The 13,477-nt window shown below is 37.5% G+C and overlaps 1 protein-coding gene across 2 annotated transcripts in view; it reads right to left on the minus strand.

The window, feature by feature from the left end:
- Positions 1-13,477, minus strand: part of ValRS (Valyl-tRNA synthetase) — a 104,743-nt gene that overhangs the window by 29,713 nt on the left and 61,553 nt on the right. For both annotated transcript variants that reach the window (XM_081764823.1, XM_081764821.1), the window contains one exon: positions 11,922-12,069. In XM_081764823.1, coding sequence (XP_081620949.1) covers positions 11,922-12,069 — 148 coding nt within the window. The remainder of the gene's footprint in view (positions 1-11,921; positions 12,070-13,477) is intronic.

A 13,477-nucleotide genomic window follows, 5' to 3' on the forward strand; every position in this document is an offset into this window, starting at 1 on the left:
CTGAATGTAGGTTAAGAAAAAAGAAAAAAGTAGGAAGCTACTGCAACGGAGTACCCGTGGGTGAATGAGTAGTGAAAGACTACAATATACAATCCGGTAGCATTTTGACATTTTGTTTCTATTATCTTTTGTTTTTTCCTTTCCTTTTTTTCTTTTTCATTTCTTAGAATAGTAGACAGAAGTAGTTAAGTTTTGTTGACAGAAGTAGTTAAGTTCTTCCTTTAGTCTACGTATCTACTCAGAACAACAGAACCGTGGGTAACAGTTTTTGTATGCTTACTTCTTCCGCCACCTCGAACTCAGATAACCAAAGAGGAAGAAAGAATGAGTCACAATCACAGGTACAAGTCACCATACAAAATGAATACGGCAAGAACTTTTTTGATTACCTTGTATTTCAGAACTCCTGCACCAAAATTGCAAAATGCGTTTACAAAATGATACAATTTTGATGTGAATGACTTAGACTGGTGAACAAGACCACAGAATAAGTGGATTAAACTATACAGGAAAACTCTTACAAATGCAATCAACGTATTTCACTTATTTCTTTAACATATTGAATTTACTTCATTCCCCTATTCACGACTGATGAGGCAAAAATCTCTACCAGATAATTCCTACAGTGTACTTTACGAGGGCGAATCAAAAAGTAAGTTACATTTCCAAGTTATGGCCATTTATGAAATCACCTACACATTGGCAACACGGCTATAACAACATACACTGTACGTTCACTTTTCTACATAGTCACCAAGAGACTGTAAATATTTCTCGTAACGGCCAACCAACTTTTCGATTCCGGATGCATAGAAATCACCTCCAGCGCTATGTAACCACCTGGAGACAGCTACTTTCACCTCCTCATCGTTTTGGAATCGTCGTCCACTGAGATCTTCTATCAACTTACAGAACATATGGCGCTAAGTGCGGACTGCATGGAAGATTTTGCTATACCTCCCACTTGAATCGTTGCAGCAGTTCGAACGTTTGGTGGTACGTGTTAGGTGATACATTCTCGTGCAACAAAATCACATCGGCGCTCAATTTTCCCCGCCGCTTTTCTTTAATTTCCTTACACAACCGGTGTAATGTTTGACAATACGGAGTCGCGTTGATTGCCGAATGGAATGTCAATTTAGAGTGAACATCCAGTTGACGCGCCATTGAATCTAGCCTGCTCTGCACACACAACACGACAGAAGAACACATAAACCTTCCTCTCGGACGTGTCAGCAGTTACTGTAGCTTGCCCCGCATTGGCCACAGTCACGACACACAGCGTGCTCCCGCGGCGAGCTAGGGTAACTTACTTTATGATTCGCCATTGTATAGAAGAACTATAATACAGATTCTAAATATTCAGATACAGATAACTGAAAATAATTTCTGATACTTCTATTTCTCTGATCAATTTAATAACCGATTTTTAGTTACGTATTGTCAATTATATTACTAACTGCTGCAACCCAGTGGATAAGAAAAATGTGCAGAATAAAGGAGTGTCAATTAATTGTGGCGGGCCGGCGGTATGCGTTTGCGTAGACCGCCGGCCCGCCACATAATTTAGTGTCAGCTTTGTGGGATATCTTGAACAACCTAGGATATCTTGAACATCTCTAGGATATCTTGAACAACCTAGGATATCGTGAACTTTTTGCACAGCCTTAGGATATCAGGAATAATCGTGACATCGTAAACTTTGATACCAGTTTAAGTTATTTAAGTGAACTGTGTTTTGTGCATGTGCATTTTGCATGTGTGATATTTATTGTGTGCTGAAAGTTTTTTTCCATCTGTTTAACTTTCATTCCATCCTCCTTGGCGGAAGCGAAAAAGGGAAAAGGACGCTTTTGTTGTTTGACTGGCCATCAATCAGCAAAACATCCTGCTCACTGTATCGTGACGCCAAACGCATATTAGTGATTTCAGTTCATTAGTGTTTAAATAAGTGCAGTGCATTTTAATGTTGAAATTAGGCATTTTAAAGCCCCATACAGGTGAATAAACTCATCGTGAATTTAGATTTAGTTAGGTTAAGTGAGAAATTCCTCTGAGAAACCATTATTGCTCAAACCTTCGAGTTTTCGCAATTTGTTGTTTCTACGTTGAAACATAATTTGAATTTTTAATCATGGCAGAAGCTGACGGAAGTAACGTACAGCCAGAATATGTTAAAGTTTCTCAGGCAATTCAGGTTATTGCAGAACCATTTACAGGAGATCGTTCTAAGTTGAGGCAATTTATTGATAGTTGTGAAATTGCTCAAGGGTTAGTTAACCCCCGTAATAAGCCTGTACTATTGAAGTTTATTAAGTCGAAAATTTTAGGAGAACCTAGAAATCGTATTTTAGTTAGATTGAACGTAGATACTTGGGAAGCAGTTAAAACAATTTTAGAAGAGAATTATGCTACACATAGATCTATTGATTATTATGCTTGTTTATTGTTTTCTGCCAGGCAAGGCAAAAATGAGGGTATTAGCTCATGGGCTAGCAAGTTAGATACAATTCGAGCTGATCTGAAAGCTGCTGCTTCGAAAATATGTCGTGAAACTGAAAGAGCTGGTGCTCATTCACTTATTGATCATTTGACAAAAGCATCTTTTGTCCAGGGAATTAGCGATCCCCGCATTCAAACAGTAATTCGTGGTAAAAGTACAGAAGATGATAGTTTCGCTCAATTAGTAGATTTCGCTCTAGTTGAAGAGTCGCACATATTGTCTCAGAGACGAAAGCCATTAGATTCCAAGAATGAAGATAGGGCAAATTCTTCAAATCATAACATTAAGTCAGAGAAGAAAGGAAATAGGAAATTTCCCCAGAAAAAGCATTCTGAAAGTAAATCTAGAGATTCTCATAACTCTTCTCATTCCCGTAAGGATAGTAGAAATTTTAAGAAAAAGGTTCATTGCTTAGAAGATTGCGATCATTCAGTAGACTCGCATGAAGAACCGCATGATAAACATTGTAGTGAAAATAGTGACAAATTTGAGGATTCCAATTCTTGTTGTGTTTTACGTTGTACACACTCCTATCATTGTCGTGAAAAGCGTAACCATACTTGTGCGAAGAAGCGTATCCATGTTTGTACCCGAAAGAACAATAGTTCTCCGCGTTGTTCTCATCACCGCCAAACGCGCAGTCCTTCTCCGCGTAGTTCTCGTTGCCGCAAAACGCGAAGCCGTTCTCCGCGTCGCATTCAGCGTCGCCCAGCGCGAGATCCTTCTCCGCGCCGTTCTCAGTGTCATCGCCCAGCGTGTACTCATTCTCCGCGTCGCACTCAGCGTCGCCGATCGCATAGTCATTCTCCGCGTCGCATTCAGCAACGCCCAGCGCGTAGTCCTTCTCCGCGTCGCCCAGTGTATGTGTGTCCTCAGCGCCGTACACCGCGCAAACCTTCTCCGCGACCAAAACCGAATAATGTCTCACCGCGTCGTCATCCCGTCGTTGACACGCATGATTGTGAATTGAAAGAGAAATGCCGTGCTGACCACAGCACCAAGCCAAAATCTTGTAGCAAGAATAAGTCTTTATGTTGTTTATCGAGACACAACTCCTCCAGAGTTAAATTAGAGAAACGTGTTGATAGTAATAGAAATCAGAATGATAATGTTAAGAAGATTTTCCTTTGTTCCACTGAACAAACGAGTAATAATTGTACGAAGGTGTCCCCACCTCAGAAACCTGATCGAAATTCTGTTAAGTCTGATACAATTGGACGTTACGCCCAATTATGCGAATGTTCCACTAAGAGTATAATCGATGAAAAGGGTAAAATTAAAGTACGAATGATGGATTTAAATAAGAATCACGAAATGTTATTAGATTCAGGCTCAGATCTATCGCTTATTAAGTATAGCCATTTACGTGAGTCAATGTTGAGAAAGATACATAGATGTGACTCCACTCCAGTGCATGGATTCAATAATTTTCATGCCCATACCTTAGGTACATTAGATCTTAGATTAGAAATAGGCAAGAATAGAGTAACTCATACTTTTCATGTAATGCGTAGTGATTTATTACCTCCTAATGTAGCAGGTATAATAGGCAGAGATTTTCTTCTTGAACATCATTGTGTAATTTCGTATGACGGACAAGCTGAATTGAAAATTGATGTAGGAACTAAAGTAAAGATCCCAGCACGCACCAGAAAGCCTAGTAAAGTTGCCCACGGCCGAGTTAATTGTGTATTTGTGTAAATGTTCTACTAAATTAAGCCATTATTATCTTTTTCTGCGTTAAAATCAGACGCCTCAAAATTGCTAATGGAATTCATGCAATTATTACTAAACGTAACAAGTCATCCAATCTCATTCAAAAAGCCAAGCCGCCCCTCTCAAAAAGGAAAATCTTAATGTAAAACTCTCTCATCCGAAGTTTAATTATCGTTAATTTGTTATTTGAAGATCAATTGTTTGATCTACAACAGTGACTTAAGGATTCTCGAGCTCTCGCCATATGTAATTGAAAATCATTTAATCTAGAGGTTAATTGTAAAGCGAATTTTAGTAAGAAATTCAAGTGTAGCGATATAATTGTGTATAATTTGTGCCCTTAAACAAGGATGAAAAATGTATGAATTTAGTATGATTAAGTACCCATATCTGATGCCGATTAATTGAAAACCTCATATTGATTCAAATAATCGTCTATGCTTGTTAACAATGTAGTTATAATGTGTTGAAAAAGCTTTTAAGGTAATATGTATAATTAATTATAGGCAATACATATAGAAATATTATGATAGTTTAAAGGTCTTCTAACCGCTCATCTAGTCCAGTAGCGTGGACGAGCTCACATTAATTAGCTATTAACGAATTAAAAACATTAGTATTTTATTGTTAATTGTAAATGTTCAATTATAACTCAAATATTCCTATTTCAAGCGAGAATTGTCTATGAATTGCCTAATCATTAAACTTTAGTAGATTTATTTATGTTGAGTCATTAGTACGAAAGGCATCATCATCCCTTTCTAGAATACTCTATTGAAACAAAAATTGTGCAACTTGCGTCCCACGCGCAAAGAATATAATTATTTCAACCATACTAGAAGTCAGTATGTTAATTAATTTTAGAGCTATCTATTGTTTGTTGTTCAGAAATCTCCTTAATTACCCGTAAGTTAACATCATTAAAGTAACAATTAACTTACTTAACTTACTTATGCATCATTTAACGGATTCATAAGATCATAACGCATAAATAGCTTATATTTTTCATATCTGTAATTTCTTGCTCTGTATCTTCATAATATCATTGTGGCATTGTGGTTTTATATTTCCCATATAAATGTACAAAAGGTCTTTACCTGTACTCTAAAACTCTTTCTGTGAGAGAATTAATTTTCATGTTATCTCGTAAGCTTTGCCATTTTGTAAATCAATTATGAAGGATTCATTATCAATTTCTATAACAATTGATACAAACTGATCAAACTAATGCTTGTAGCTATAAATTCGAAATAATTAAAGTAACAAAATGCATAAGAAATAGCCACCATAACATTGTTGCTAGTAATAATAGTATTAATATTGATGTTGCCAACAACATCCATGCTAATAATAATCGTATTGAAAACGATAATGTTTCAAATCAGGAGGTCTATAATACCTCGTATGTTATATTAATTATATAAGAATAAAAGTGTGACAATAGTATTCTGTCTAATCCAATGCAATGATAATTTGCATCATTAATTGGTTAAACGTACATCTAAAAGGTAGCTATAATTTACGATTACAATATATTAGTCATATGTGTAAAAGATACAATCTCGAAACATCTGTTTCCAAATAGAATGGTTCCGTTAACGTAGGGACAAGAAACAGTTTAAAAAAAAAAAAAAAAATTCTCAAAGGTTAGTTGTGTAGCTGAAGAATATATATATATATACGTCTATACACAGATTCTTGAATTCCTTCATCTTCTGTGGTTTACCCCTCTGTAGAAAATATCATATATCAGCTCGAGGCCAAGCTGAATGTGTTAATGGTTTAGGGTAGTTTCTTTTTAAAAGAAAAAGAAAAAGTTAAAAAAAAAGAAAATGTACCGTTAGAGTCTAAAAAGTAGGTCAAGTTCATCTCTTATCCTTTAATGGTTTGTTTGGGTTCAGTAAGGTCAACTATGTGTCTACTTCCTTATTATGTTTCCGTAGATAAACAAGAATTTGGTAATTCTGTTTCCTTTTGTTTTTGTATCTTTGCAAATACAATTCGATATTGCTATCGCCTACGAATTATTTGGTCTCATATTATTTTTATTCTATAAGCACATTTGTCAGAAAATCTTAATAATTTTGGAAATTATTATTAAAAGGAATATCATTTAAATTTACATGTAAAATTTTAAGGTACATATGTAGAAATGCTAAAAAGTTTTAAGGAATTAATGCCTTTAGTATAAGCTCATATACATACTTTGTAAATGTCTATAGGTATAGCGTATTGATTAGTATCATTGAGTTTATGACCCAATCATGTAGTTTAAAGTTCACTAATCGTGTCATTTCTTAGTTTTATGTACTTATTATGAAATTGTCACTATATACTATATGAGTTCTCTTATATTGAGTTAGGGTATGTTCTATTTCAATTTTAATTAACCTTAGTATGTAGTATTGCTCGAACATACAACAGTGTTGCAACCTACCATAGGTTAAGTCAATGTTGCCAACCCAAAGTAAAAACTCATTTAACATGAAAGTGTTGCCAACTCTGAAATTTAATTTGCCATTAGCCCTAAGTAAAAAAAAAAAAATGTTTAGATTTGTCGGAGCAAACTAAAATTTTTTTTTCCTTAAGGGGCGTCGACTGTAGTGTGCCACACGCGCCATCTCAATTGGCGCCAAAATTTTTGCCACACTCCACAATTACTCAAACAATTAACGACAATTATTTTTCTAATTGCGTAGACAAGTTTATTTTTTTCTTAAATCTTAAAACAAGGAAGAACGAGAGAACAGGGAAATGTTAGTCATCCTCTTCGCGCATTCAAGTTCCTTCCAGCTGTCTTTATTTTTTTTGTTGGATGAAATACTATGTCTGCTCCATCCCTCCCAGCCAGCTGACTGTCTGCTCAGGAATCAGTTAAACTATAACCTTTCTCGTCTAGAGAAGATAATATTTTCTCCTACAGGAAAGTAATAGATTCCTACTTTTTGGTTATCAAAATCTTAAATAAATAGAAACGACAGAATTAATCTGAAATTCGTTTAGTTAACTTAAAGGTTAAAAAGGTTATTTTGTTAGTCAACCATATATTCAATAACTATGACACAGAGTCTCATCTTCCCGTAATACGACCACAAGTGTTCGATTATAAATTTGATTATTCACTCTGTTTTTGGACGTTTTAGTAATATAAATTGTCACAGACCTAAGTCGTTAATTTTTAAAGCACACTTGCAAAGTTTGAACTTTTGAACTCTTGAAATTTTATTGAAAATATAATGTGTCTGGAGAGTCACGGTGTAATTAAAATTGTCTTAGTAAATTGTACTATCTGTAACCAAAATTGACTCTTTGTACACATGAGGTCAAATGTTAACCTTCTCAGGTTATCAGGGTTTTTGTATCAATAAATTTTTCCATGTACAGGAAGCTTTTAGGATACGCCCTCCGCCTGCTTACGCAGTCGCAGAAACTTAAATTCGTTTCATAAATAATTCGAAATCCAATCAGGTAAAACCCTGACTTACCCCTGCCTTCACACGTCCCTACCCTAGTGCCGTGTGAAAATGATAAGGTCGAACAAAAAGTGAGTACATCTCTCTTGAGATAGAATTCGTCAATTCGGGGGATCATCCTCTAGTTTTCGAAGAGGCGCGGGCCTCCGCCCGTTGCCCCCTTCGGGGGAATTCCGATCACCTTTAGAAGTGGCACAAGCTCCCGCTTGTTGCTTCCTTCGGGTAAAGTTCCATCAAACTCCACGGCATGGACTTATCGTCCACAGTCTAACTTGGAACTACGCCGGAACGTTGACACTCTTGTTTTAGCCCGTTCTTCGGTCGGGAGAAACTTTGTTACATCCCTCACCGACTTGTGCTATTGTGTCAGCAGTGACTGTTAACTTCCATCATACGGCGTAAGGACGGTATTCCTTCCACCACGGACATTTCATAAAGATCTACCATTGGAGACGAGCAGTGTGTGTTATCACTAATTCAACCTTAAGTGCTCAACTGGACAGTACCTCTGTTCTCACTGTGAGTATACAGTCAACCTACAAACTTAGTTATTACTACTCAGATTCTGCTTACCTAATCTGAACATTGGCTCTACAAGGATCTCTTCAAGATCTCTCATTAATTCAACTTTTGTGTACCTAAATGCTTCCTAAAACAATATTCGTTAACCTGTGCTAACGCTGAGTTACGTAGAAGACCTCATGTAGGAAAGTCACCCTGTAATGTATTCAGTCTACGGACTTATTCGAGCCAGCTAATAAAATTCTTCCTAACTCGAACTTGCATTGTTTACGTCATTCCAAAAACATTCTCAATACTTCCCTTTTGGTGAACGTTTCATAATTCTTTCTCAATATCTATATTAACGCCTCGTATCGACGTGCCCATGTTGTAGTCTACTGGAGAAGGCAGATGACCTGTGGAATGAAATCCTGTTGGACGTAGTTCGAATCTGGGAACTGCATTCACCATTCGTCTCACCTCTATTCCATCATCCATCCAGGAGAAGACCAGCCTGTGCGAAGTCCCAAATATTCCGAAGACTTCTAATCCCGTACGAAGCTCAGTGACGACATCGCCTTACATAAAGTCCTGATCATCGTCCGTCTATCCTGTTCTTGTATTTCAGCCGCTCGAAGTACAAGTAAGTTTCTCGTAATAGTGTTCTTAGTGCTTTTAAGTGATTGTGCTACCTGGTGCGTACGAAACGGCTACAGCAGCGTCGAAGATAGCCCCGGAGTCTTCCCATCTCGACTTAGAGTGCCTGGAGGTAGGACCACGGACCTCAGGTGGGTTATCACTGTTTATTTAATGTTTTCTTGTAACTGTCATTTGCATTATCTTTTCATAAAGTCGCTTAACTGTAAAGGGGATCACCTCCCAAGTAGTTTCAAAATTACTTTGAAACCTTTTGTTGCTTAAATATCGTTTGTGTGAATTGCTAATTACTTTTGATTTCCTAGATCTCTTTCAATTCGAGCAGCAATCTCGTGTCTAATTATAATGATATAATATGTCTTTGATAAGCTAATTTGCTAAGTATTCTGAACTGGCTGATAGCAGTGGTATTCCAACTCGCTGACGCCTTCTCGCTAATATCGTAATACTCGTAATTATTGTTCTTTTGCGTACTGACCTCACTCGTCCTCATTCAGACGAAAACCGCCTTGCTTTTGTTATCTGTATTGTTCCGGGACCCTAAAGCTGTCCCCTTGACGAGTGGTCATTCGATAGCCTGTTTGCTTGAGATGGACATCTGCGCCTTTGCGCCCTCACTCGGTTGTTATTGAAATTGTATGTTATTTAACCATCTATCATCCGAGCTGCATAGCTCTTCTTTGACACGGACTAATTTGAAGTCCCAATATAAACAGCCTTTTTCAAGGCTACCTCTTGCTATTGTTCATTATTATAGTACTAATAACAACCTCCTCCACCAAGACATACTTTGGTGACAGATTGGTGGAATGTGCACGCGCGACATAATTGTTGTCGGCCTGTGACATGCGATACCTCGCGTCACGCACATAATTTGATAACTGAATCGTTGGGATATGTACCCGCTGACATAAATTGGTGGCTACATTGAGATTCGAACCCTGGCCCACATAAATAGTGGCCCTTACATGAATTATTCTTGTTGTGATATAATTATCCTCTGGCGGTATATAAATACTTGTTGTTCTTGGCTATCGTTCTCTATATCGGTGTCTTCACACCCTGTCAGTACGCCCATAAATTAGTTAAGCGCTCGTGTATATAAAACCTATATTTTGACTTCTACCAGAGCTTACTTGGGAGCGTGAACAAACTATTCGTTGTTCTTTAAATGCAAATGATAGAATCGGTGTTTACAACCTTCTAACACTGAAAATCCTACCCGTCCACCACGAAGGTCTAGTTGTCCCCTTGAGACCGTTCGTGGCCGCGACAGCAGGGTGACTTTCCTACATGAGGTCTTCTACGTAACTCAGCGTTAGCACAGGTTAACGAATATTGTTTTAGGAAGCATTTAGGTACACAAAAGTTGAATTAATGAGAGATCTTGAAGAGATCCTTGTAGAGCCAATGTTCAGATTAGGTAAGCAGAATCTGAGTAGTAATAACTAAGTTTGTAGGTTGACTGTATACTCACAGTGAGAACAGAGGTACTGTCCAGTTGAGCACTTAAGGTTGAATTAGTGATAACACACACTGCTCGTCTCCAATGGTAGATCTTTATGAAATGTCCGTGGTGGAAGGAATACCGTCCTTACGCCGTATGATGGAAGTTAACAGTCACTGCTGACACAATAGCACAAGTCGGTGAGGGATGTAACAAAGTTTCTCCCGACCGAAGAACGGGCTAAAACAAGAGTGTCAACGTTCCGGCGTAGTTCCAAGTTAGACTGTGGACGATAAGTCCATGCCGTGGAGTTTGATGGAACTTTACCCGAAGGAAGCAACAAGCGGGAGCTTGTGCCACTTCTAAAGGTGATCGGAATTCCCCCGAAGGGGGCAACGGGCGGAGGCCCGCGCCTCTTCGAAAACTAGAGGATGATCCCCCGAATTGACGAATTCTATCTCAAGAGAGATGTACTCACTTTTTGTTCGACCTTATCATTTTCACACGGCACTAGGGTAGGGACGTGTGAAGGCAGGGGTAAGTCAGGGTTTTACCTGATTGGATTTCGAATTATTTATGAAACGAATTTAAGTTTCTGCGACTGCGTAAGCAGGCGGAGGGCGTATCCTAAAAGCTTCCTGTACATGGAAAAATTTATTGATACAAAAACCCTGATAACCTGAGAAGGTTAACATTTGACCTCATGTGTACAAAGAGTCAATTTTGGTTACAGATAGTACAATTTACTAAGACAATTTTAATTACACCGTGACTCTCCAGACACATTATATTTTCAATAAAATTTCAAGAGTTCAAAAGTTCAAACTTTGCAAGTGTGCTTTAAAAATTAACGACTTAGGTCTGTGACAATTTATATTACTAAAACGTCCAAAAACAGAGTGAATAATCAAATTTATAATCGAACACTTGTGGTCGTATTACGGGAAGATGAGACTCTGTGTCATAGTTATTGAATATATGGTTGACTAACAAAATAACCTTTTTAACCTTTAAGTTAACTAAACGAATTTCAGATTAATTCTGTCGTTTCTATTTATTTAAGATTTTGATAACCAAAAAGTAGGAATCTATTACTTTCCTGTAGGAGAAAATATTATCTTCTCTAGACGAGAAAGGTTATAGTTTAACTGATTCCTGAGCAGACAGTCAGCTGGCTGGGAGGGATGGAGCAGACATAGTATTTCATCCAACAAAAAAAATAAAGACAGCTGGAAGGAACTTGAATGCGCGAAGAGGATGACTAACATTTCCCTGTTCTCTCGTTCTTCCTTGTTTTAAGATTTAAGAAAAAAATAAACTTGTCTACGCAATTAGAAAAATAATTGTCGTTAATTGTTTGAGTAATTGTGGAGTGTGGCAAAAATTTTGGCGCCAATTGAGATGGCGCGTGTGAATCAAGGATGCCTCTACTAAAAAATAGAAAAATGATCTTAATAATAATAAAAAAACAAGGATAAAAACTATATGTAATTTATTTAAAACAAGGATAAAAACTATATATAATTTATTTCAACAGTTTACTTTTTGATTAAGCTTTGTTATTTCTTCAAGCCATTTTCGTACTACCAACATAAATGAACAAGCAACCAACTTTTGTTTTTACCTTGTGACATATAAGCACAGAGAGCGAATCTCAACGCGTCTGTGCCACATTCTGGAATACCATTTGGATAGTCCTGTTTCTGGCCTTCTTTAGCCTTCTCAATCTCCTTTGGATCTAAGTTACTCTCATACAACTGTTTATGGAGCTCCTAAAATATAAAATATGGTTTTATTGAACTAATAGGAGAGATGAACAAACATATAATACTACTAATTTATCAACAAACATACCAGACTACTTCCTACACCTTAATGTACGTACAATATGGATCAGATAACATATTTAGATCAAAAGTTTGTAAATTTCTCAAGATAATTAATATATGTTTATATGCTATTTTCACAAATGGCGGATTCTACATCAAATACAGGGTGGAGCAGAGGAAACGCGTTTTTAAACCGCGAGTACCCGACGACGAGTACAAGTATTAATTTTAAGCGACTATGGCAGAGAGCTCAGACAATGTAGTTTCAGTCGCTATGGAGCGTTAGAGCGTCGAGTACAGTGTGTTTGCGGTCGAGCATTTCTTTAGAAACACTGATTCTGTGATCACGATTCAATTGTTTTTCCGTCAAAAGTTTACTGTCTAACGTCGAAGTACAGTCCCAGATCGAAACACCATACTCCGATGGGTTGCAGCGTTCAGAAGTACTGGATATGTAATGAAAAAGAAACCACTTGTCTTCCCCATTCAATTTGAACTCCGGAAAACGTAGACAGAGTGAAAAGGGTAGTTCCTGCTAGTCCGAAGCGATCCGCTAGACGACAGGCTGTATCGTTGGGTATGTCACGTCGTTCGCTTCATCGCATCTTACACGATGATCTCAAATTTGATCCGTATAAAATAACTAGCAGCGTTCACCCCGCTTCGCTGGGGTCACCCCGGAACGCAATAAACTTTGTTACTTAGATAATTTTTACTTTTTCGCTTTCAAGTGATATGATAAAAACCATAGAAGATTGCAGTAAATGTTAACATTATATCGCCTGTCATTTATGTTAACCCGCCGAGTGACACGGTCATGTGGGTTGCATATAAATACGGTTAGATTTAGCTATGATGAGCTAACAAAGGATTTGTACGTTATGGACACTTGAATGGTCAATTATCTCAAGACACTGGTAATTGAAAATTAAAGTGATATGATAAAAACCATCTAGGGTCCAAATCTTAATAACCCCCCAAAAATGAAAGAAATTGGTTCAGCCGTATTAGCGTGATGAGCTAACAAAGGATTTGTACGTTCTCTTTTATATATATAGATGACTGTCCAGCAGCTAAGTGAAACGGAGTTTGTGCTGCGCAGAGAATTTTGTGGCATAATGGACGCTACTCTTACGGAAGATGCAGATATCCCAATATTCAAGAGTGATGAAGCCCATTTTCATCTGGATGGTTATGTTAATGTACAGAACTGCTCTACGCTCCAACGCTCCATAACGAGGTCGTTCAAAATCAATACCCCAACTCGTCGTCGAGTACTAGCAGTTTAAAAAAAAAACATGTTTCCTCTGCTCCACCCTGTATAAGGACAAAAAATTCACAAGGCGTAATG

Source organism: Thermobia domestica, chromosome 7, assembly GCF_964235325.1.
Source record: "Thermobia domestica chromosome 7, izTheDome1.hap1.1, whole genome shotgun sequence".
Classification (NCBI taxonomy): domain Eukaryota; kingdom Metazoa; phylum Arthropoda; class Insecta; order Zygentoma; family Lepismatidae; genus Thermobia; species Thermobia domestica.